The sequence below is a fragment of the Gobius niger genome (assembly GCF_951799975.1).
Source record: "Gobius niger genome assembly, chromosome: 19".
Classification (NCBI taxonomy): Eukaryota; Metazoa; Chordata; class Actinopteri; order Gobiiformes; family Gobiidae; genus Gobius; species Gobius niger.
This window is the reverse complement of record NC_136870.1, coordinates 12,624,978-12,649,140: the sequence shown is the minus strand read 5'-3', so window position 1 is coordinate 12,649,140 and position 24,163 is coordinate 12,624,978. Positions and strand designations below refer to the sequence as shown.

General features: G+C 43.0%; 4 protein-coding genes across 5 annotated transcripts; all 4 read right to left on the bottom strand.

The window, feature by feature from the left end:
• Window positions 1-161: 161 nt before the first annotated feature.
• On the bottom strand, window positions 162-3,016 carry psmc5 (proteasome 26S subunit, ATPase 5). The gene is made up of 12 exons (XM_079577438.1): window positions 2,954-3,016; window positions 2,300-2,371; window positions 2,158-2,227; window positions 1,988-2,085; window positions 1,849-1,905; window positions 1,538-1,768; window positions 1,322-1,448; window positions 1,038-1,228; window positions 801-899; window positions 591-701; window positions 423-509; window positions 162-342 (listed from the first exon to the last, which is right to left on the bottom strand). The coding sequence occupies exons 1-12, from the start codon at window positions 2,981-2,983 to the stop codon at window positions 289-291; spliced, it is 1,227 nt and encodes a 408-aa protein (XP_079433564.1). The 5' UTR covers window positions 2,984-3,016; the 3' UTR covers window positions 162-288.
• Window positions 3,017-3,690: 674 nt separating this feature from the next.
• smarcd2 (SWI/SNF related BAF chromatin remodeling complex subunit D2) lies at window positions 3,691-9,894 on the bottom strand. 2 transcript variants are annotated; one of them, XM_079577593.1, is made up of 13 exons: window positions 9,579-9,894; window positions 8,692-8,888; window positions 7,644-7,686; window positions 7,424-7,546; window positions 7,202-7,321; window positions 6,224-6,319; window positions 5,848-5,949; window positions 5,265-5,426; window positions 5,005-5,102; window positions 4,781-4,922; window positions 4,569-4,691; window positions 4,389-4,490; window positions 3,691-4,283 (listed from the first exon to the last, which is right to left on the bottom strand). In XM_079577593.1, the coding sequence occupies exons 1-13, from the start codon at window positions 9,717-9,719 to the stop codon at window positions 4,230-4,232; spliced, it is 1,503 nt and encodes a 500-aa protein (XP_079433719.1). In that variant the 5' UTR covers window positions 9,720-9,894; the 3' UTR covers window positions 3,691-4,229. The 2 variants fall into 2 exon arrangements, with proteins under 2 accessions (XP_079433719.1, XP_079433720.1); XM_079577594.1 differs by having other exon boundaries at window positions 3,693-4,283; window positions 4,787-4,922; window positions 9,579-9,893.
• A 9,625-nt stretch (window positions 9,895-19,519) lies between these two features.
• atxn7l3b (ataxin 7 like 3b) lies at window positions 19,520-21,408 on the bottom strand. Its single transcript, XM_079577553.1, has 8 exons — window positions 21,275-21,408; window positions 21,034-21,191; window positions 20,725-20,771; window positions 20,524-20,647; window positions 20,283-20,415; window positions 20,040-20,211; window positions 19,644-19,783; window positions 19,520-19,563 (listed from the first exon to the last, which is right to left on the bottom strand). Exons 4-8 carry the CDS (start codon window positions 20,572-20,574, stop codon window positions 19,535-19,537), a joined length of 525 nt encoding a protein of 174 aa, XP_079433679.1. The 5' UTR covers window positions 20,575-20,647; window positions 20,725-20,771; window positions 21,034-21,191; window positions 21,275-21,408; the 3' UTR covers window positions 19,520-19,534.
• A 194-nt stretch (window positions 21,409-21,602) lies between these two features.
• LOC306978833 (uncharacterized protein) lies at window positions 21,603-24,142 on the bottom strand. The gene is made up of 6 exons (XM_079577515.1): window positions 24,108-24,142; window positions 23,834-24,026; window positions 23,712-23,759; window positions 23,581-23,631; window positions 21,815-21,874; window positions 21,603-21,721 (listed from the first exon to the last, which is right to left on the bottom strand). The coding sequence occupies exons 1-6, from the start codon at window positions 24,116-24,118 to the stop codon at window positions 21,671-21,673; spliced, it is 414 nt and encodes a 137-aa protein (XP_079433641.1). The 5' UTR covers window positions 24,119-24,142; the 3' UTR covers window positions 21,603-21,670.
• Window positions 24,143-24,163: the final 21 nt, after the last annotated feature.

The following is a 24,163-nucleotide window of genomic DNA, read 5'->3' as shown; positions in this document are numbered from 1 at the left end:
AGTGATTCATGCATGCAGTAGATGCAGCACAGAACAAAACCGCAAGATCAATGTACTCTTAACCAGTTGAAAAGTGAAGTGCCATATTGTACAAACTGGTTAATGAAGTGAGCAGTGACCAGATTAAAGTTGTGACGTTCTGGTATGAAATGACTTGGATCTCTTCTTATTTGGGGAAACCACTTTTATTTTAGAATGACTTATGGAACAATTACAAATCAAACCATAAACAAAGAGAAAAAAAATATACATAAATGTTTTGCAGCTTGTCCGAGTATACAAGGCCTTTTACTTCCACAGCTTCTTGATCGACATGTTTTTCTCGCTGTCTTTTTGCATCACCTAAACACAACAGCAATTTTTAGAACAGACATATTTAAATAAATGCGGCGTAATGTTTTTGTTTTATTCCCTATACTTGCCTTTGCGACAGCCATCTCAAAATCTTCCTGGGTTACATGGACTCTCCTTTCTCTCAGGGCATACATCCCTGCCTCTGTGCACACACCCTACAATAAAGCACACATTAAGAACATGTTCAAAGCATGTGAGGTTTTTTCAGTTGTAGTGATCAGGCAAACCATTTTTACCTTCACTTCAGCGCCAGAAGCACCGGGCATCAACTCGGCTATCTTCCGCAGATTGATGCCACGAGTGAGGTTCATCTTTCTGGAGTGAATCTTCAAGATGTCAAGACGAGCCTTGTGCAAAGAAAAATATGATTTAAGTTTACTTTGGTTGTTTTTCCCAGCCCACGAGTCCAGAAGGCGCTCACTAACAAATGTGGACCAATATTTTACCTCTTCATTGGGAGGAGGAAATTCAATTTTCCTGTCAATTCTCCCAGGCCTCAGCAAAGCAGAATCCAAAATGTCAATTCGGTTGGTCGCCATGATCACCTTTCAAGAAAACAATGTGTTTAAACAGCAATTGCTAAAAATATATATAGGATTTAAAAAGTACATAGTGGAATTTTGTGTGATCAAGCTTAATGCAATGAGAAGCAGATGAATAACATTGATCTGTGTAGAGCTTACCTTGATATTTTTAGTAGCTTCAAATCCGTCCAGTTGATTGAGCAGCTCCAACATTGTTCTCTGAACCTCACTGTCTCCCCCTGAGCCCCCTTCGAGACGAGACGATCCAATGGAGTCGATCTCATCCATGAAGATGATGGAAGGAGCGTGCTCTCTCGCCATGACAAACAGTTCACGCACCATACGAGCACCTAAATACAAAAAAAAAAAGAAAAAAGATTTGTATTAATACGGTATAGGCAGATCCACTGAAGAATTGAAGATAATTGTGCATTATATCTTACCCTCTCCAATAAACTTCTGAACCAACTCTGAGCCGGACACTCTAATGAAGGTGCAGTCAGTGTGGTGAGCAACAGCTCTGGCCAGAAGTGTCTTCCCTGTGCCTGGAGGTCCATACAACAGCACACCCTACACAAACAATTCAACTTAGTACATTAATATTTGCTATACGCCACCATTGAATTGGAGCTCAGTAGTGGACTAGACGTCTTTTATACCTTAGGTTGTGCAATTCCCAACGCCTCGAACAGCTCCGGGTGCTTGACAGGAAGTTCAATCACTTCTTTGATCTCCTTGATTTGCTTATCTAGTCCTCCAATCATTTCATAGGTGGAGTCCGGCACCTTCTCCACCATCATGAGGGACACGAGAGGATCCACCTTGTTTGGCAAAATCTTGTGTAAAGTGTAGCTGTCATTACGAAGAGCCACACGACAGTTTGGAGTTACCTGAGGCAAAAATAATCACAGTCAAATTAGTCCCTAATTCATTTATGTCTAGTGACAGCAGACAGAACGTTCACACTCACATCATTTATGTCAATGTTTTTATCCACGTCCACAACAAATTTTCCTTCAGGGTGCACCTGGAAATTGGATAAAATACATGTCAGTTTTTCTTTGATGATACTGATACAATTTGGAAAGTTAATGGAAAACTCATCCCACCTTCACTAACACTTTCTTTTTATCCATGACCCGCACAACTTCACCAACATATGACCCCTGCTCCTGCAGAAGCTGCAGTTCCTCACGAAGGAGGCGCACTAGATCAAAGACAACAATCTGTAAACTAAACTGACATTTGTCATTATTGTGAGGTACAAACAACAACACACCTTTGGCATTGAGCTCATTTCGCTGTGCTTGCAGACGTCGCAGATTTTGGCTCTTATCATTTACTGTCAACTGTTGAGCAAGAACACAAAATATTAACAACACATATTTCTAAAAGATGACAATTTGTGATTAACACATTACCTGCAACTCTTCAATCTTTGATAAATAGTACTGTCGAAGCCCTGATCCACCTTTGCTGTCACCCATTTCCATCTGGAAAAGAAAACAATCCAATCAAACCTATAACTGAGGGCGTCCTAATAGAAAAGAGAAGGTTGGTAAGACAGGGAACAATTCAAATTAATCATTCTTTAAAGACAAAATCAATTGACATCCCACGTATAGCAATTCAGACTGAAGTTATAAACACGACAATCAAAAGAATGAATAAGCTCTAAACATGACACACAAGAAGCCATTACTGTCATCGTTTTCTGACTCTTGGAGGCCATAATATGTGCGGATTCTCTCGTTATACCCGGGTCATGGTTGATTCTCGTGTTTGTTAGCATCAAGTATGTACATGAGGATCAATCACACGTTTTGATGTAGAAACTACAAACTTGTCAAGAGTTAGCGATTTAGCGTTAGCTGCTCAGGCTACAATGAGACAGCAAACCGGGTAGCGCACTAGCCATTCATTGTTTGGGCTTTAAGGCAAACGCACTGATCCGCTTCTTTGCTAGACTGTCTCTAAGTCCGGAAGACACAGAGTCAACCGCCTGTTGTAAAAATAATAATAATGGCAAAGCTTTCATCTTAAAACAACAAAACAGCAGAAAAAAAAACACCTACATGATCGACACCATCCACCTCCATCTTCATTTTTTCGACTTCCGTTTACTAAGCAGCCAACATCCGGTAGGGGGAAAAAGGCACAAGGTGCCACCTAGAGGTTGACACTGTCCATTGCATGCGTACACTGACTTCAGTTCATTTACTTTTTGGTTTTAATTTATTGTACAGTGGATAAATATTACATGTACACCTTACTGTCATATTAGCCTCCATTTAGGCTATTGATTTTCAATGTAGGCCTTCGCTCTTCTCTCTTTATTAAAGCATTAAATGATGTAGATTGTTCAGTTTGCACTTATGGTCAAACATACTACTCTGTAAATAAGGTCCACTTCCAACTGAACACGGCCAGGCTCATAGAAGCGTGGCAGTAACAGTTCAGTGAGGACCTGATATACCTGTTGTAACACAGTCAGTGTTATCAGTGTAGACTTATGGACCAGCCCAAACTTGCAAACCCTCATGAGCAACATCCCTGTGACTTGTAGAGGAGTTCAAAAAACAGTCTTCCCCTTTGCACAAGACTACTTCTTCATGTCAACCAAATCTTTCAAAGTAAAAGTACAGCGAACAATAATAGTAAATGTGTTCACTTTATTGTAAAAAATATTCCAGACATAAAAATGATATGGCTCTTTGATTGTCATTGCAAACAAGCTAAACAGATTACAAAAAACAGCAATACAAACGCAAAACAATGTTGATTTGGAAAGCTCCCACATAAAAATTTAAAAGAATTTAGTAAGTAACTCCGTAAAACACTTTGCTGCCATTATTAAAACAAGGAAGATATAACTCGAACAAACATAGCCATGAACTCTGCTGAATAATTCAAAAAGTGGTTCATTTTCAGCATAGCAAGATCATAAGAAGATCATTACCTAAATGGTCAACTTAAAAACAATAACCCTGTCCAAAAGAATGAAATGAAACATAGATGAATAACAGGTTTAAAAAAAAAAAGCAATAATAGCCTGTTAACCAAATATAAAAATAAGCATGAACAGCACCAGTATTTAGGCAAGGTAAGTAGTACCATTAACAAAATATTTTACAAAAAATTATGTCATTTGTAAAAAATGTAAGTACAAAACAAGTAATAATAATTATTGCCCATGGACAATTACATTTTGGTCCCAAATGTAAAAGTTTAAAGAACAAACAAAAACACCAGTTACCCCCGTATGAATTTAAACATATGGCTTATTGATTCTTAACCTGAAAATCCCTTTGGTTTATGATCAACCAACACATGTAACACAATTTTAGGTCTTCAGGTAAGGCGAATCCCCAACACCTGCTCCAACTCCTGTCGTCTCTGTTGCACCTAAAATAAACATGCAACCAACATGTGTGAGAAAAATAGCAACGCTCAAAGACCAACTTTCTAACTGCTTGAGTTAGAAGGCCAAGTTCTCATTACATTTCTTACTTTTGTATAAACATATCGGCCCACAGCCTCTGGGACCCAAGCTTCCTGATAAAACTCTGCCCTCCTCTCCTCCTCAGGGTTTCCTGTTACATCCGTCATCAGCTACAAAACAAAGTTAATTTAAGATGACACTTGAACTAAGACCAAAAAAAAGTAGATGATACAATATAAGACTCATACCTTGAGATCTCTGCTCTGTGACTTTAGCCAGTCCTGGATGAAGTCCTGTGGATTATTGCTGAAACTCAACATGAAGTCTCTCTCGGTTTTTAACTGGTTTATATATTCTATCGTCTCATGGATCTGCAGGACGAGAACAATGGTCAATACTTCATTATTATGATAGAGATGAGTTCCTCATGATAATTTGATGGTTTGTAGTGCATACGTGCCTGTACCTTTATCTCCAGAGCGGCGATCTCCTGTTGGTTGGTGGTGGAGGATAAAAAGCTGTTCATCTGGCCCTTAAGTGGGTCGTCCACCTCCACATCGATGTCATAGCATGCAGTCTTCTTCTGATCTGTGGGGTCCACGCTGCTCAGAGGCAGGACAAAACCCAAGACAGTTTATTATACAATCTACAAGCATGTTACATACGATTTATGACCATTCGTACCTGATCATGTGGTTGATAATGATTGGATCTGGGTGCTGCAACAGGCCTGCAAGCTTCATAGGAATCTCAGAAAACCTCATACGAGGACAACCAAAGATCTGTATAGCAAATACCGTTTTAGCTGCATAAGATATATCTTGGCAATACATGTAGCAAGCATCATCTTACTGAGCAATACATTTGTAATGGCATTAATCCACATAGAAATCAATAGTCCATAGCTTTCTACATTTTTAATAGATGTTATGTCATTCAAATACCTGTCTGAAATAGCGGTTGCAGTTGATGTACTCCTTCTCGTGGCTGTCCTGCAGCTTGTTGTTTTTGATATAGAGCCAAAGAGCCTGCATGATGCTGGCTCGTGTCTGTGTGTGTACACCCAGCAGACGGGCCAGGCGGGGATCCAGTTTGTACTGAGGGGGCTGAAACAGTTTTAGAAGGTTAAATGTATATGATATTATGCAAATATTCAGTAATTCTGGTGATTTAAAGGCACACTGCGTGACATTTTGGATTCTACAGTTGCCAGTGAAACAAAACATGCTCCTGACCAGCTCACACAGGAAATGCTATTTCTGCAGTGGGTAATCAAAGAATGGATATGGATGAGGACCTAACCTATTTAAATTTAAAATTTGGCTGCCTTTAGTCCCCACACCCTGTTAAGTTACATGTCAGGTCTTAGGAGAGGTGAACAGCTCACGTTTGTTTGGTCTTTTTAGTATGTTTCAACTGTAGAAACATCTGTAATAAAATACATACTTGTATTTTATTCTATTTATTGGGTCAAATGTTACGCTGTTTGGCTTTAAGTTTAGTAGTGAATAAAGTTCTGTAGCAAACCTGGTGGTCAAGCATAAGGAGAAGAGTGCACTTGACATTCACATCACCGGGACGTTTGACCTGAAAACCATCTGTTTCCTGAGTTGTTGGCATCCTGTGCCACTGAAAGAAACAACAAAAAGATCAAATTTTAGTCAAGAATCTGGTTTTGTTCAAATGTGGTGCAGAAAGTTAAACTCGTTTTTTTTTTTTTTGAACGCTTGGATTGCTTGTGATGTTTTCCAGGCCGAACCAAAAGACTTGATAATCTCCCTTTTCAAAGAAATGAAGGACTGCTTCCAAAACTTCAGCGATTGCAGCTGAACTGGAAAGTGCAGCTGCAGCGTTCTGGTGAGATATATGGCCTGGTCACATCACAAGTATATTAATCTCATACCTCCACTAAGTGATTGTCAGGTCCATAGAGCTCTTTATCAAGCTCAATCACCAGACTCTTGAAGAAGGATGAGAACTTCCTCTTCTGTTTACCTGGCTGAAAACAAAAAAAAACAAAGGCCATATTAAATGAAACAAGTGCATGTTCATGTCTAAATGTTCAGACACTATTGATCCTTCACCGGTCACTGTAGTACAATAAACTTTTGAAGTGAACTGTAAACCTGAACCTGAAAAAAGGGCAGACCATAAAGAGGGTAGAAAAGCCCCATTAACCAAAGAAACACGACATGAAGGAGAAAGAAATGCGCTAGTGTCATGTTCTCTGTTAACGCATTGTTTAAACATGACCACACTGGGGGAGGTGTGCTTAACTGTAGACGACTAGAAAGGGCTGTTGCACCCCACCCTTCCCTAAATCCTGGGAGTTTGCACAATATGAGCCTTCCCGCTCCTCTCACACACACTACAGTTTTTCTGTTCGCCATGCGACCGTCCCACGCATGTCTGAACGAACGATGCAATAGAAAAATGAGTTCTCCTTCACGTGGCCCCAAACGCCACAATGAGATGAAATACATGTAATGGAGGGAGGGCAGGCATGTCTACTCTTGGTATGCAATGGCCAGTGGTTTCAATTCCTCATTTCAAAAGGAAGGCATAGGCTTGTGCAAGGGTTTTTGGGGAGAAGAGGGGAGAGCTGTAAACACACATCTGGTTGCATGCTTTGACACACAAGACGAAGTAAAGCCAAGTGACTGTGAGGTCGAAAGCGCAAGGGGCAGTGAGGCTAAACTGAACCATAGCTGTGTTTCAGTTAACATCACAACATCCAACAGTTCTATAGAGTTTCAGTGAAATCTCTACAATGTGCTGATTATGTGGTTAGGTTTGATAAAAAAACAAGCAGTACGGTCAAAGGACTGTAAAGTGTTGTAATATGTGTCTATGTTTGTGTATTTTTACGTACATTACTTACTTCATCCAGAAGTTTCCCTTCTACTCGGAGCTCCCAAGAGGACACTTTCTCTGCTTCTTCGCCTTCAGGCTTACAGGGAGTGTATGTGTTTGAAATGTAGATCCTGAGTTTGCGCTTTTGCTGTTCATGAAAATCAATTACTTATCTGACAAAAACATCACTCATAATACTGAACAGAAAATGTTGCAAAAGTTCAAGTTGAACAGTCATTCATCGCATTACCATGATGGGTTTCTTTATGGCCTCTTGAATCTCCATTCGTTTTCTGGCAATAGTTTGGTCCAGTTTCCTTTCAAAGGCCAGCAGATCCATGTAAGCCTGGGACTCAGGAACAAGATCTCTAATCTAAAATAATCACCACCACATCACAGTGTAAGAACGGAATGGAAAGAATAGAAAAATGACATGATTCTGGTAGTTCTGCAGCTATTGTGCTGCTTACCCTCTGAGGGAGAACCTTGTCAGCCATCTTGCGTTTTTTCACCCTGTGAAGTAATGCACACCTTTTATTCCATGTCTACCTTCATACAGCATAGCATTTAACAATTGTAGCATTATCAAGACTTTGTCAAGACAATAATATTCAGAAACAGGTGATTTGCAGAAAAGGATAGCAGAGAGCAATACAAGTATGATATTCTATAATCGATATCCATAAAGATAATTTAAAAAGGAATAGAAAATTAAAAATAAAATTACCCACAAACACCCTCAAACTGTCAAAAATCTACTGTCAATGGTGGCGCATGATGCTACTGTAGTGGATGCCCCTGGTATCGCAGCAGATTTCTCATTTGAGTTTGTTTTTGTCAACAAGTACAACTTTCAAACAGGTCTGATTTTGTGCTGATTGTTCTCTCAACATCATGTGGTTAAACATGTTGTTGTTTTGTTGATTTTGTATGGCGTCTTGGTTTGCAACTGGAATCACTTACAGTGTATTACTCAATTACTTTAAATCACATCGAGCCTCTTTATGCTACTGCTCAAAGTAAAGACATTGTGTCCCTGTAAGTGAATTATGCACTTTGCTCTAATCATGTCTAAATCCAATTACAAGCCATTCAAATAACTCCATTTGAAAACCAACTCTCCTGAATACTTCCCTGTATCACAATGTGCTACATTTATGACTGTACTAACAGAAAGTTACAGCACACTCAAAAATAGCTGCAAATCAGCGTTTGCTTTGAAAACATGGTCATGAGATTGCTCTGTCCTCGTGTTTGTCCATGCAGTCACATGAATGGTTGAAACATTTTTTTTCAAAAATCTATATAAAAAAAACACAGAATAAAATTAAGCATTTGTTGATCTACTTAAACCGTGTATATTAAATCTGACTCATACAGTATGTCACATGTTTTCTGCCACCTACTTTGAAAATGAGTTACAGTAATTAGACATGTACCACAGATGATTGTTAGTATGATCTAATGCCCTTCCACACAGTCCGCTAATTCACTCTCACACTTTTGTTTAGAGCTTACCCTCCTCTCCTCAGACCTCCCACAGAATCATGCTGTTGCTGATGCTGATGATGTAGAAAACGCTTTCTAGAGTCCATAGTTAGGGGCCCCATTCCAGGACGCAATGGCATGTTCCCACCCACATAAGAAGGACCCGGGAGTTGACCCCCGATCGAGCCCATGGGGCCCCCGATTCTACTTGGTGGCATCCCTGAGCGCTGGGCAAAACATGAGAAAAATAAGGTTTACAGTTCGTCATACATTAAAAAAAGAAAAAGCTTAAACAGTCTGGACTGAAACATATAACTTAACGCATCCGATGAGTTAAGACTTAGTTATCCGTAAAATTTATAGAAATTAGTCTCACAAATCTGCCAGAGAATCCCATAAAACAGATCACAACATAATTCTTATTCATTATCAACCAAAGAGATGAATGGAGTCGAGAATGAGTGTTCACTGATTTACATAATAGTAAGAACATAGAGTGCTTATTGTTTAATTTAAGGACAGGATGCCTTCCATACAGCAGTAAACTCCATAACTCCAGCCTAATGCTGCGCTTGCTCATGTGAACAAGAACATAGTGCGACCTGACTCTACAGATGGTGTCATACTGGGATAATGCATGTCCACTCAGCGCTGACAGATGGCGCAGATAAACTTTTGTTTTCAGTTAACTGACAGATCGCTTAAGGTCAACCACGTGACCATCTTTTGGATCATCCATAAAAATAATCAACTTTATTTGTAATAAATAAATAAATGTGCATTACAATATAAACAACAGTCAATAAAATAACCAAACAAAGTTTGACACGACATAAAATGCGGAAGTTACAAAGTAGCAAAGCAACTTGATGAAGTTTGAAATAGTATAACTGCAGATGTTCACAGATGTTCACTACCTGTGGGTACGGGGCTGCGGTGTTCATGCTCCGTGGGTATCCCGCGGGGGCTTGGGGCATCCTCACCCCCGCTGCATGCCCCACACTCATGGGATTCAGGCTCGGGTTCATCTGCGGACCCGAGAAGCCTCTTGATGCCATGTTTCAGCTCCACATGTGGTCCGGCAGTCAGGGGGAAAACTTTGAAAACTCTGAAATAAACAGGCCACACGTCCGCGCGTTGTTCGGACATAAACCGAAATGTAGCGCCGTGAGAGCGAAGGCAGGTCCTGGTTTGACAGCAGCCACACTGTCAACACAAAAAGCTAGCTGGTGTTAGCTCAGTGCAAGTTCCGGGGTCGTTTCCCTTTTACAAACGCCTCCTATTTGAGGCAGCAACGAATTGTCGCCTTTATTATGACATCTCAGCGTTTCAATCCACAGTCATAAACCAGAGCCGTAACTTTATCTGATACTACAGGAGAGTGTTGTTTAAAGAAACACTTGAAAAGGTCATGAAGTGGACACAAATAAAGTGCCAAGTTGTATTTGTGCATAACTACTCGGTACGACACCAAACCTCGGGACAGTTCTTTGCCATAAAGTTCAAACAATCTTGTTAACAAGGTTCTGATTTATGTTGAATTTTCTGTGTCATTAATGTAGCTATCAAAGTACTATTTCGTATTATTACTAGTTTCACTTTCCATTCCCATATCTATATTAAGAGCCCCAGCAACGGCCTAGCAACCAATCACCATTCACCTCCCCCTTGTCTCTCCACCAATCAGGAGTTGGTATCCCCCGTCCCAACTTTCAGTCAAGTCAGTGCGCAGGTATCATCCCTCGGGAACACACGCTCCATCCTCCCTCCCGCAATTCCGTGAAAACCTCATCTATTCTTCAATTATGTGTTCATGCGTCCATTAGAAAGTAAGTCATGTCCTATATTGCCTGTGTATTGTTTGTAATAGTATTCATCATATTTCGTAGTCTAGTTGTGTTTTATAGTTTCATCGTGTTTTCTCATGAGCGCGCGTTACGCGCAGGCCTCACTCTAATCACGTGGTGCACGTGTTACGCGCACCACTCTCTCTACTCACGTGATTCACGTGTTATGCGCATGCATCCCAGCCATGCGCCAGCATCCAGCCAAAGTTAACTGTCTCTGTTTCTCTAATTATATTCCGGTTTTGTAGTTTGGATTAGTTATCACTGTTTGTTTTTAATGCTTCTTTGAATGTAGTTCTTCTTTGAATGTAGTTCAGCCATCTCTTATTTATGTCATTTATACTTTAGATAATTTATTATTTAGACTGAAAGTAACTATTCATATTTCCTAGTATTGCATTCTTTTATTGTTATCACAATATCATCACTCATTATTCATTTATTTGTGTTTATAGAAACCATGAACCACATGAACATGAACATCAACCATGATCCATGAATCACATGAATCACCAATTCAGTCAATAAAGAGTGGCAAATGAGTGAATCCATTGTTTCTTATTGTTCTAACCGGACAACCTGGGGAGATTGAAGATTTGGAACCAGTTCTAAATACAGTCATTATCTGAGGTCACAAGTTTGGGTCTCCTTCCCGACACCTCCTTCACATGGTCCTTCGAGCCGGATCTTCAGTTTCCTCAGCTCTACAATGGATCCCACTCGACCTCGCCGTGATGTCCGTCGACCTCGCTACCTCGACGACTTCTTGGTGACTCTCCCGCCACGTAATCTTCCCCCTCTCACACTCCATGGCCACTCCACCGAGGGAGCAGCTCTTCCACCTCCTGCTCCAATCATCACTCCAGCTCAATTCGTACCTGCGCCTCAGAACCTCAGCTCCGAAGCAGTCATGTCAGCTCTGCAGGAGATGAAAGAGGACAACAACCAGCTCAGGCGAGATATGCAAAGCCTTCTCAATTCTCTCTCCCTGAGAACAGCGCCTCAGCCTCAACGCGTCGATCCAAGGCATTCTGTTCAGTTTGAGGACAGCGCCTCCTCATATGTGCCTTATCATCCTCCTGAGAGAACATCCACTCCTAATCGCAATCTTCAAGCACCAGTGGATGATCTTCCACCCTGGCCTGACGCTTTACCACCTCCGCCCTGGAGCACGCCTCTACCTCCTCCACCTCCAGTTGACATGCCGCTACCGCCGCCACCGCCACCGGTGTCATATCTGCCGTCATATGATGTAGGGTTTCAGTCCACTCCAGCGTATGTGGAGCCGTACACTCTCCCTCACAACCCACCTTCGGTGGAGGCGACATACAGAGGGCCAAAGCCTGACGTTCCATGTTTCACAGAGGATGATCCACGTCAATTTGCCCGCCTCAAGATAGCGCTCGACAACCTCTTGCCCAGAGACGCAACTGAGCGATTCAAATACCAAATACTAGTTGACCACCTCAAGCTCGAAGATGCGCTCCTCATTGCAGACTCCTATAGCAATAGTTCAACTCCCTACTCCAAGACGATGGCATCACTGACTGAAATGTATGGGCAACCTCACAAACTAGCCCTGCAGCGCATCAACGAAGTCCTGGCCGAGCCTCCAATCAGAAGTGGGGACAGTCGAAGCTTTCGCCTCTTCGGCCTCAAAGTCAGAGCTCTGGTCGGCATGTTAGATCAACTGGGCAAGGAGGGCAAGACTGAGCTGGACTGCGGGTCACACACCTCACGACTTCTGTCCAAGTTGCCGCATGAACTCAGAGCACAGTTCAAGCGCTACATAGACCCCATCCGCACTCCGATACCAACCTTGGTGCACTTCTCTGATTGGCTCGAATATGAGGTCCGTGTTCAGGATGAGGACTACCAGCCTTACCATTCCCGGCCTCCACAAGATGAACGCCAGAAAGCTTTCAAGCACAAGTCACAGAAGTCTAGTGCACGCTCTACTACAGTTTTGCTCGGCTCTGATCCTGCTCCTAAGTCATCTTCGTCACAAGTTCAACCGAACAGCGCCAAACTTGAGAAACCTAAAAAGTATTGCCCCTTTTGTGATGACATCCAGCATTACTTCAATCAGTGTCCAGAGTTTAAGAAGTTTTCCACTGATCAGAGAGTGTCATGGATCAAAACTGGGAAGCGCTGCTGGAGATGTGGCAGAAATCACCTCGCTGCTCAATGCTACCTCAAGGCTAAGTGTCAGCAGTGTAATCAGACTCACCTTGACATACTGCATGAGGTCAACACTCCTGCAAGCAAATCAGCACGTTCAGTCACAGAGACTGGACAACCAGCTACCTACTACCTCGATCCAGATCTCAGGACTAGCTGTGTATTGCTTAAGATGGTCAAAGTTCTTCTCCACAATGGCAAACACAAGCTAGAGACTTACGCCATCCTCGATGACGGCTCCGAGCGCACGATCTTGCTTCACAGTGCTGCTCAAGAGCTGCATCTCAAGGGACAGAGTGAAGACTTGGCGCTCAGAACTATCCATCAAGATGTGAAAACTGTGTCAGGAAAGTCAGTGTCATTCTCTATATCTTCATCTGCCCATCCTCAGAAACGGTTTCGCATTCACAAAGCCTTCACCGCGGCAGAGCTTGGTCTTTCCAAACACTCCCATCCAGTCGAGGCCCTGCAGAGAACGTACCGCCACCTCAGAGGCCTCCCGCTACATTCAATCAACCAAGCGCAGCCACTTCTCCTCATCGGGTCAGACTACCCTCATCTTCTCTCTCCAGTTGAGCCTGTACACCTAGGTCCACCAGGGGGCCCTGCAGCGTTGAAGACTCGTCTTGGCTGGACTCTACAAGGTCCTGCCAAAGTCCTGCTGCACCAGACCTCCACCCCTCAGTGTCTCCTCATCAACACTCCTCCTTCCTCTACTGACCTTCTCAGTCATGTGTCCAGATTATGGCAGATGGACATTCTTCCTTATCGTAACGAGAAGCTCATCACCAGGTCCAAACAGGATAATGCAGCTGTCAAACTGCTGGAGGAGAAGACAGTCAGAGTTAATATTGATGACGTCCAGAGATATGCCACCCCTCTGCTGTGGAAGGAAGGTCTTCCTCCGCTCAGTGCCCCAAAGGAAGCTGTCCTGAGTCACCTACGAGGCACAGAGAGTCGTCTCACCAAAGACCCAGTCAAGGCTGCATCATACAGCCAGGAAATCAAGAAGCTGGCAGACTCAGGCTACATCAGGAAGCTCACATCACCTGAAGATCAGAGCAGACAATCCTGGTACATCCCACATCACATGGTCCATCACAATGGCAAGGACCGCATCGTTTTCAACTGCTCATTCACCTTCCAAACCACCAGCTTGAATGAACATCTCCTTCCAGGGCCAACCCTAGGCTCCAGTCTCCTCGGTGTTCTGCTCCGTTTCAGGCAGTATCCCACAGCGGTGAGCAGCGACATCAAGGGCATGTTTCATCAGGTCCGCCTCCTGTCTGAGGATCAGCCCTTCCTCCGCTTCCTCTGGAGGGACATGAACCGCAGCAACAAGCCCGACATCTACCAGTGGCAGGTGCTCCCTTTCGGCACCACCTGCAGTCCCTGCTGCGCGACCTTTGCCCTCCAAAAGCATGTTATTGACCACAGCAGCCCTGATGAAGACACTCGGTTGTCAGTCGAGAACTGTTTTTATGTGGACAATCTTCTTCAAAGCTTCTCATCCATCTCAGAAGCAAAGCAGCTCGTCCACAAACTTCAGACTCTGCTCCAATCGGGTGGCTTTGAGCTGCGTCAATGGGCCACCAACGTGCCAGACATCATCAGCCACCTGCCACCAGAACTCACATCCGAGAGCAGAGATCTGTGGCTGTCAATGGAGGGTGCAGATCCACCAGAACGGACCCTTGGTCTGCATTGGCACTGCAGAACAGACACTCTCACCTATCGCCTTCGCCACACAGAGCAACCTGAGCCCACAATGCGCAACATCTACAGAGTCCTAGCCCAACAATATGACCCCCTGGGGCTGCTCATTCCCTACACCACTCGAGCCAAAATCCTGGTGCAGAGCCTCTGGGGAAAGAAACGGGACTGGGACGATCCTAATCTTCCCGAGGATCTGCTCAAACTGTGGCAAGCGTGGGTGAGTGAACTTCCGTTACTTCCTAATGTTACGGTTAATCGTTGTTATGTTCACTCAGATACCGACCTCCCAGCTGCCTCCCAGAGCATCCACGTCTTCTCAGATGCATCAGAGAGGGCCTATGGGTCGGTCGCCTACCTACGTACCGTCAGCGCAGATGGTGATGTCCAGGTGGCGTTCCTCGCGGCCCGCTCCCGTGTGGCTCCAGTCCGCCAGCAGTCCATCCCGAGGCTGGAACTCTGCGCTGCCCACGTCGGAGCCCAGCTTGGTGCAGTCCTGAAACGAGAGCTCACCATTCCCATCTCATCCATCACCTACTGGACCGACTCCACCACCGTGCTAGCTTGGTTGCTGTCTCCTTCCTGCCGCTACAAGGTGTTCGTCGGTGCCAGAGTTGCAGATATCCAGGAGTTAACCGAGAGCAGCTCATGGCGCTATGTCCACTCCAGTGAGAATCCTGCTGATGATATAACTCGTGGACTGACCCTCTCACAGATCCAGAGTCACAGCCGCTGGAGATCCGGACCCGCCTTCCTTCACGACAGTGAGTCAACATGGCCTTCCTGTCCAGACATCACCGGCCCTGTTGATTCAGCCGAGCTGCGAAAAGCCAAGTTCTGTGGCCTCATCTCCGCTCCTCCTCATCCACCTTTGCCTGACGTGAGCCAGTTTAACAGCTTCCAAGAACTACTGGAAGCCACAGTTCTAGCATGTCACGGGGCGGCCCCAGACTCTAAACCCACAGCTGAGTCCTTCAGACAAGCTGAACTCTCTCTCATCAGACAAGTGCAAAGCAACTGTTTTCCAGAGGAGTTCGCTCTCATCTCCTCCCAAAAGCCCATTCCATCCAGCAGTAGGCTCATCACTTTGGCCCCAGAATATGACCCAGAGACTCAGTTAATCCGCGTCGGGGGCCGACTAAGACGCTGTGAATCCCTCAGTTCAGACACTTTGCATCCCTTTGTCCTAGACTCTCATCATCCCATCACAAAGCTGATCATTGCAGATTACGACAGCAAGCTAGCTCATCCAGGCCCTGAGAGAGTCTTTGCTGAGCTGCGCAGAAGATTCTGGATCTTACGGGGCCGAGAGGCTGTCCGCAAGCACCAACACCACTGTCCAGAGTGCCGCAAGTGGCGCAGCCAACCCATCATTCCCAAAATGGCCGACCTCCCACCTTCCAGTTTAAGGTTACACCATCCAGCCTTCTACTCAACTGGAATGGACTGCTTTGGTCCCTTCCTCATCAAGATAGGGAGGCGCAATGAGAAGCGATGGGGTATAATATTCAAATGCCTCACCACACATGCAGTGTACCTAGATCTGCTGGCCAGCATGGACACTGACTCGTTCCTCATGAGTCTACGTCGTTTCATCTCTAGACGGGGAAAGCCTCACGAATTGCTGTCTGATCAAGGCACAAACTTCAAAGGTGGCAGCTCAGAACTTCTAGAGGCCTTCAACTCCCTTGCCCCCGCTCTGCAGTCACAACTCGCCAGCCAGCAAATCCATTTCCGCTTCAATCCACCTAGTGCACCTCATTTTGGGGGTTCCTGGGAGCGAGAAATCCGCACCATAAAATCAGCGCTGCATGCCATACTGGGATCGCAAACGGTCACCGAGGAGGTCCTCCGAACCATCCTTACTGAAGTGGAGAGCATCATCAACTCCAAGCCCCTCGGCTACACCTCTTCCGATGTGGCAGACCCAGATCCAATCACTCCAAATGTGTTGCTGATGGGGCGGCCAGATCCATCCACTCCTCAAGTTGTGTACTCAGGTACAGAGCTCCTCAGTCGCCGCAGATGGCGACATTGCCAAGTCTTAGCGGACCAGTTTTGGATCCATTTCATCAGGAACTACTTACCATCCCTCCAGAGCCGCTCCAAGTGGCAACAGGAACAAGAGGACATCTGTATTGACGACATTGTTCTTGTTGTTGACCAGCAGCTCCCGCGTGCCTTGTGGCTCGTTGGTAAGGTCACAGCCGTTTTCCCTGGAGTTGACGGTAGGATTCGCACTGCTCAAGTCCAGGTCAAAGACAAATCCTACACCAGACCTGTCGCTAAGCTCATCAAGCTACCTGCACTTCCTCAAGACATTCCCGATTGACTTGTGTTCAACTTTGCTGCCCAAAGTTGGGGGCGGCTGTTAACAAGGTTCTGATTTATGTTGAATTTTCTGTGTCATTAATGTAGCTATCAAAGTACTATTTCGTATTATTACTAGTTTCACTTTCCATTCCCATATCTATATTAAGAGCCCCAGCAACGGCCTAGCAACCAATCACCATTCACCTCCCCCTTGTCTCTCCACCAATCAGGAGTTGGTATCCCCCGTCCCAACTTTCAGTCAAGTCAGTGCGCAGGTATCATCCCTCGGGAACACACGCTCCATCCTCCCTCCCGCAATTCCGTGAAAACCTCATCTATTCTTCAATTATGTGTTCATGCGTCCATTAGAAAGTAAGTCATGTCCTATATTGCCTGTGTATTGTTTGTAATAGTATTCATCATATTTCGTAGTCTAGTTGTGTTTTATAGTTTCATCGTGTTTTCTCATGAGCGCGCGTTACGCGCAGGCCTCACTCTAATCACGTGGTGCACGTGTTACGCGCACCACTCTCTCTACTCACGTGATTCACGTGTTATGCGCATGCATCCCAGCCATGCGCCAGCATCCAGCCAAAGTTAACTGTCTCTGTTTCTCTAATTATATTCCGGTTTTGTAGTTTGGATTAGTTATCACTGTTTGTTTTTAATGCTTCTTTGAATGTAGTTCTTCTTTGAATGTAGTTCAGCCATCTCTTATTTATGTCATTTATACTTTAGATAATTTATTATTTAGACTGAAAGTAACTATTCATATTTCCTAGTATTGCATTCTTTTATTGTTATCACAATATCATCACTCATTATTCATTTATTTGTGTTTATAGAAACCATGAACCACATGAACATGAACATCAACCATGATCCATGAATCACATGAATCACCAATTCAGTCAATAAAGAGTGGCAAATGAGTGAATCCATTGTTTCTTATTGTTCTAACCGGACAACCTGGGGAGATTGAAGATTTGGAACCAGTTCTAAATACAGTCATTATCTGAGGTCACAAGTTTGGGTCTCCTTCCCGACACCTCCTTCACAAATCTCATATTAGATTAAATTGTTAATCCAAGGCTGCGTGGTTGAGATCTATAAAGGCTCGATCATTGACGGAACAGCGCCCTCTTGCGGTAGGACTGTGTTGATCTCAGCCATAGACTTGACAGAGCAAGACGTTTGGACTGGTAAGAAATCATTTATTACGCTGAACAGATGAAATATACTCATGATAGCAGCATTTTCGACTATTTGAATATTTACACATCACACCAAAGATATAGGCCTTTACAATGTAAACACATGAGTTATTGAATGCTATAAAATAAAAGGATTTATAAACTGCTGACAACTTCATTTACTTTTCTCAAGAGGTTACTCAGGTCTCACACAAGCATACTGAGAACTGCAAATATGAAAGACAACCAGTTTGTCATGATTGTCCAATAATGTGACACATTAAGTTACATAGATTCTTTTTTGTTTTGTTTTTCACTCTCTGGATGCAACAGTAGCCTAAACCATGATGCTCGACTCGTCTCTATTATGCATAATGTTGAAAGTTAATTACCTCTGCTTGGCCACTGGACATGTTTGTGCAGTTTAAAAAAAAAAAGAAAGCATAGAAATGTTCATACTTTGGACTCCAGCAAATAATTTCAAAAGAAAAAGAAATATTTGTGAAAACTGGTTCAAGTACTGTCAAGTAAAAGGACTGGCTGTTTTTGCTAATCGGTAAACACCATAGAAGACCCAAACAACAGAAATGTCCTTGCATTTTACAACAGAAAGAGTCAAGGCAGAAGTGTTACGGTCTTCTTGTGTGTGTGGCATGGTTTTGCTGTCGTGTTACTGTGGGAATGCCTCGTCTTTCATTAGCATACAAGGACTTTCCTGATTCTCCAGCCGACGTCTAGGGCCCATTATACCTAAAGCAGCAGATCAAAAGCAGGTCAGGTCACAATTACATTCACTGTAGATTAGAGTAACAGGTGAAGTAAGTCTTCAAGATTCTGTATTTGATCAATATTATGGATATCATTGTAAATGTCAGTCCGAACTTACTGCTCTTATGCTTGAAAGATTTTGATCTTCTGGGCGAGTTTGGATTCTGAAAATAAAAAAAATCATTATTTTAGTAACTAGTAATAACCAGTGACAGAATGTAACGAAGTAAAACTACTTCTCAAATGAATTTTTCAGTTTTCTAAGTAGCTATTTTACTTTAGTACATTTTGTAATATTAAATGTTAACTTTATTTTAATCTATATGACTTTTTTTATGGATTAAAAGTAAAAGTATTTTTATTTTGGTTAAAATATGGTTATTTTTGCTGTGAAAAGTCTAAATCGGACTTTTACTGAAGTAGAACTTCAATGTGATACTGTTTTGTTCTGTATCTGAACTTTTACCTACAGTATGTAAAAAAGTACTTTGTCCATCACTGATAATTACTAATACTGAGAGAAGTGCAGCTGCTGATCTCCATCCACACAGACCCTTCTCCAACCCATCGCTCACACACCAGTCTGACTAAAGGCAGGATCTGTGCCAGCGCCAGCTCCACAACAAACGGATCAGAGTTTCAGAAGGGTGCAGATAGAGAGGCTTGTCATTAAAATACATTGGTACAAACATTTTGAAATGAGGCTACAATGAACCCTGAATGCACTCCTGTAGATCCGGGCCTGGTTTGTGCGTTGCTCAAAGACACAACAACAGTATGTACTGATTATTACTCCCACTCAACCACCTGAGCCACAATGTTCAAGTTGACTTCAACCATTTGACTCATTTGACGTGTTCATACCTTTTCAGGCTTTCTTTTCTTTGCTGAAAAAAGAGGAAAGTGTTGTGTTTAAAGTAAGTCGTGTGATACTTGGAGGCTGTTAAAGGAAGAACTAAAACACTACCTTTCTTTTCAGCCCCATAGGACCAGTCGTTGTCATTGACATCGTCATTGTCCTCTTGATCACTCTCAGACTTATTGTTGTTTGTTGTTGTGGTGGTGGTGGTGGTGGTGGTGGTGTTGTTGTTGTTTCCAGTGACAATTCTGTGATAAGGGTTATCGTTTTATAATGAAAATCACTTCACATCACATGCCAAATGGAACGATACATCAGGCATTGTTTGAGAGTTTTTGGTTTGTGTTTGATTCTTCTGTTCTTTGTTTGTGTTTACTGAGCAATGTGCATTCATTTGAGAGCAAATTGGGCAACTGGTTAGTTCACATTCTGTCATCTGTGGTGTATTTGTGTTGCATTAAACAAGGCTGTCATGTAAGAATTGAAAGTAGGTTGCCTTCCTACCTGCGATTGGCTATACGGCTGCTGTTGCGTCCCATTCCAAGACACTTCTCCAGGTGAGGAGCAAACCTGGAGGCAGCAATGCTGCGATTACAGTTTGGACAAACACATTCTTTGTTCTTCCACTGATTGAACACCTGGCCAAACACATCCAGGCCCGGTTGGTCCACAATTTCTGCAAGCAATAACAAAGTTTAATGTCTTATTAAACTCCAGTCTCCTCCTGCCAATGTGCAAAGTCAATACCAAAGTCCCGCATGCTTTCTTGGTCTGTGTCATCCAGGAAAAAATAGCCCTGTTTGACTGCCCTGTGTACCTCAAAACAAAGACCTAGACAGGCATCCTCCACCAGGTCAGACAGGATGTCCTGAGCTAGGCCCTAGAGGGGGGACAGGGAACATGCAGTGAAGAAATGATATCTCAGGTTTTGCCTGTAGGTGTAAGACTGGCCCAGCCCCTGTAGCATCTGCCAGTGTATTAGTTTTACCTCCAGCTTGCTGTTGTCCAGGCTGGACACCGAAACCTCCTCCATTTTCATTTGACAGAAGTAGCAGATGAGCCGAGGCTGCTGTGGTCATGCTGTAGCGCAGCAAACATCGGTCAAAACAGGTCTGCGGCAAATAGACACACAGTGAACATCAGCACAACGTCCAGGCTGAAGAAAACGTCTAAGGATGCTGCAACTTACAACACGTTGATCGGTACCGGGGAGTGACTCCCCACAATTAGTCCATCCTACAAATGAAACAAACACAATTACTTTGCCTGGTGCGATTGAGATGTAACACCCTAACAATAAAGTCTATTTTATATCAATAATCTCATTGATCACAAAGCATAATCGGTCACATCAAAGTAGCTTAGCCAAACCTTGAAGAAAACAAAGAGCCTTGCTATGAATAGGCTGAATCTGAGCCAGGGGGCGCCTCGAGGCGGCTTCACACTTTCAAGATTCCTTCAGATAATGAGTTACAAATCAAACCGAGAACACGCTTACCGGCGTCGGCCTAAGAAGAGACACATTTGTAGCAGATTGAGACTTTGAAGAAAGGGACTGCACTCCGGGCTCGTCCCGCTGCCGCCGCCGCCGCCGCCGCTGCTGCACTGCGGTGGTGCGTCTCTCACTCCTCACCCAAAACTACCACTCAAACCAAACTACACACACGTTTCATTCACAGAACCCAATTTGATGAAAACCGAAATCTCAGCCACGCAAATGTCTCGTTGTGCTTATTTACCCATTCCCACAGGCGTCCATCTTTACATCAGAAATCAGACAGTAGTAATCGATCGACTCCGGCCGCACTTCCTCTGCTGCACCGCAAACTTCAGCAACACCCGGCACCAAGTGTGGCAATGTTGCACTTGGGACAAATCAACATTCATCCGCAGCTACAGAAATGTGCACAGGTTCACTGAGCATAACAAGTCCTGTAGATTTGTGTTTGTGGTAGGCCTGTAGGAAAACTAAAAAGGACACATTTTAATCCAATCCAAGTTTTTTATTATGCTATTACAATGGCATTTTATTTTCATGACAAAAAACAACAAACATGTCAATCATTAGACCCATTTCGATAAGCGAGTATACACAGCAATCCGCCTGTCGTATCATCAGCCATGGTGATTACTTCTTAAAAAAGATCAAACATTTCGTCGTCCTCCTCTTCAACCGCATTGTCTATCTGCAAAGGAAAACATGTCTGTGATTTGATGGCTCTCAGGTTAGCAGTGTCGAGCCTGACACAGAAAGAAAACACAGCAGAAAGTTTGCCAACCTCAATAACTGACAAATCGTCGTCACTGCTGCTGTCCTCCAAATCTTCATCCTCTGAATCCTACAACAAAGCACTTTGATTTATTACATGGGCATCTGAACCTCCTGCCACCCGCCTCAACTCAGACCTAGAAGCTTCTTGACTGGAGCTTACAATCTATAGGCCAGAGTAACGCCTCATTTGAAAGCCAAGACCTACAAAACTCATTTAAACTGATATTTTTCCATGTTCTTTTTCAGTGCATTTTTGCTACTTTTTTGTTGCATTTTCATAATTTTTTGTCACATCATTACTTTGTTTCATTTTTGACACTTTTCTTTTTCTTCACGTTTTTGTCGCAACTGGTGAAAACGCGCTCAGTTATGCCGGAGGGTATGAGGTTAAAGGAATGCTAAAGGTTCCAAACCTTTGCAGACATTTCATTTTGTGATCTAGATCCTTCATTGCGTCTATTGTGCCAGATTTCAGTACTTTCAGTACAAATTTTGATACTGTGACTAATTCTATTTGTTTTATTAGTGATTGTTGCATTTTGTTTTGATTTATGTACCTTGCAGAAAAATAATAAACTGTAAATGACAACAAAACCAAAAACAAAAAAACATTTCAGTGCTAAAGAGCAACTAACCCCAAAATCAACTTCTTTTTGCAGATGAGTTGTATAGATGGTTATCTAATAGTGTTGTCTACATGTTAGTGCATATTTGTTTAAATCCTGCCTTTGTGGCGCCCTCTGTGTTAAAACCATAATAGCCTTTATTACCATTGCTGGTGAACAAGTTCACAAACTAGGTAGAAAAGTACAGCATTTGGATTACGCGGCGGCCGTTTGCTTTTAAGATTTGCAGTAACTGTTTGACACAGACACTGTCCCTGTCACTGCTGCTGGAGTTTAAACAATGTGTTTCATTGGGGAGAACCGGATTTTCGTCAAAGAATAGTAATGTTCCTGCAGAATAATGTTTCTTTTGTAACTTTTTATGGAAAAAAAAAAGTTGAGATTAATGCCTATTTGACCTTGTAGCGACCCAGCGGCTGTAGGAGTGGTCAGCATGGGGCCTTTACTTTCCATCACAGTGCCCTCTGCAACACTCCAGGACCAATTGTTTAGTATGTTTTCTGGTGAGAGGGCCCGTCCGCATTGAAAACTTTCCTAACAATTGATCCTGGAGCGTCCGAGAGACCACTGTGATGGAAAGTAAAGGCGCCATGCTGACCACTCTTACAGCCACTGGGTCATTACAAGGTCAAATACAAATAAATATCAAACTTTTTTTTCCTGCATAAAAAGTCACAAAATGCACCTTTAAAAGAAGGAAAGAAGGAACATGATAAACTAGACAGAAATACTACATTTTAAAAGGTAAAATACAGGAGTTATCGTTGAAATTAAAGCATTCTGACACTACAATGTGTTGGATTGATAGATGTTCGGGCACTTGCAAGCGACCCATTTATTCCATCGCTTTGTGTCGCTGTCAAACTCTGTATTTTCTTCTCATTCCCGATTGAGCATCATGATCATAGTTACATAACTTATGAACCGGCAGTCAACAGCACCATGACCCTAAAGTACCAGATGCTTTGAAGTTGAAGGATATGCGTTTGTGTGAGAAGGATCATTTTAGTCCTTTTGTTTTATGATAAGAAGAGTATACCCAAGGAAAATACAACCATACTAAAGTTGGCAAGTATGCGCACATTCACAGTAAGCTACAATAATAAGTTTAAGCAATTGTTGAACTTGCATGGAGTCTTTGACTTACTGATGTTCTATGACGAGATGCTGGCAGTTTACTTGGAAGGTACTTTAATTTCTGTGGATGAAATGATATGTTAAGATATCCAGCACAATTAAGGATTTTCTTTTTTTTTCACAGATAAAACTGCATCTTACACATGGGTTTTGCTCACAATATTCCAGCTGTTGTGCAGGCGTCAACATCTACAGGACAAAAACAATAACAAATATTACTACACATGTCACACTATACACTGAAGAGGTGCTTTACGTTATACCTTAAACCATTTTTGGAGCTGTTCTTTATATATCCTGAAGTTGTTGTCTATTTCTGCCTGATATCGTTCCTTCTCTTGTTTGGAGAGACTCTTATACTGGCGGCTGAATTTAGCAAAGAGCTGTGGGTTCTGATTTTTCACTTCCCCCTTTATTTCTGCCATTTTCTCCTTGCAGTATAGTCCACATCCAGATCTGTTATCGGACAGCAATTCATTTTAACTTTTAACAGTTTATGGTTTGTTTTACAACAACTTTGCACATCTGAGCACTCACCTTGTTGGCATTTTCGGTTCAACAAGGGATTTTTTTTTCTTTGCTTTCATCTGAAA

What these genes read in the sequence shown, in the direction of transcription:
- psmc5 (XM_079577438.1), bottom strand. Translation starts at nt 2,983, where the DNA reads ATGAAGATGGAGGTGGATGGTGTCGATCAT. An exon ending in AAAACATTGACATAAATGAT is followed by an intron (nt 1,769 to 1,848) that starts GTGAGTGTGAAC and finishes TTTTTGCCTCAG; the next exon opens with GTAACTCCAAACTGTCGTGT. An exon ending in TTGAGATGGCTGTCGCAAAG is followed by an intron (nt 343 to 422) that starts GCAAGTATAGGG and finishes TGTTGTGTTTAG; the next exon opens with GTGATGCAAAAAGACAGCGA.
- smarcd2 (XM_079577593.1), bottom strand. Translation starts at nt 9,719, where the DNA reads ATGGCATCAAGAGGCTTCTCGGGTCCGCAGATGAACCCGAGCCTGAAT. An exon ending in ACAAGGTTCTCCCTCAGAGG is followed by an intron (nt 7,547 to 7,643) that starts GTAAGCAGCACA and finishes TGATTATTTTAG; the next exon opens with ATTAGAGATCTTGTTCCTGA. An exon ending in GCAACCGCTATTTCAGACAG is followed by an intron (nt 5,103 to 5,264) that starts GTATTTGAATGA and finishes TTTGCTATACAG; the next exon opens with ATCTTTGGTTGTCCTCGTAT.
- atxn7l3b (XM_079577553.1), bottom strand. Translation starts at nt 20,574, where the DNA reads ATGAAAATGGAGGAGGTTTCGGTGTCCAGCCTGGACAACAGCAAGCTG. An exon ending in AGAAAGCATGCGGGACTTTG is followed by an intron (nt 20,212 to 20,282) that starts GTATTGACTTTG and finishes TATTGCTTGCAG; the next exon opens with AAATTGTGGACCAACCGGGC. An exon ending in AGCCGTATAGCCAATCGCAG is followed by an intron (nt 19,784 to 20,039) that starts GTAGGAAGGCAA and finishes CCCTTATCACAG; the next exon opens with AATTGTCACTGGAAACAACA.
- LOC306978833 (XM_079577515.1), bottom strand. An exon ending in ATTGTGAGCAAAACCCATGT is followed by an intron (nt 23,632 to 23,711) that starts GTAAGATGCAGT and finishes TTTCATCCACAG; the next exon opens with AAATTAAAGTACCTTCCAAG. An exon ending in ACGATTTGTCAGTTATTGAG is followed by an intron (nt 21,722 to 21,814) that starts GTTGGCAAACTT and finishes TTTCCTTTGCAG; the next exon opens with ATAGACAATGCGGTTGAAGA.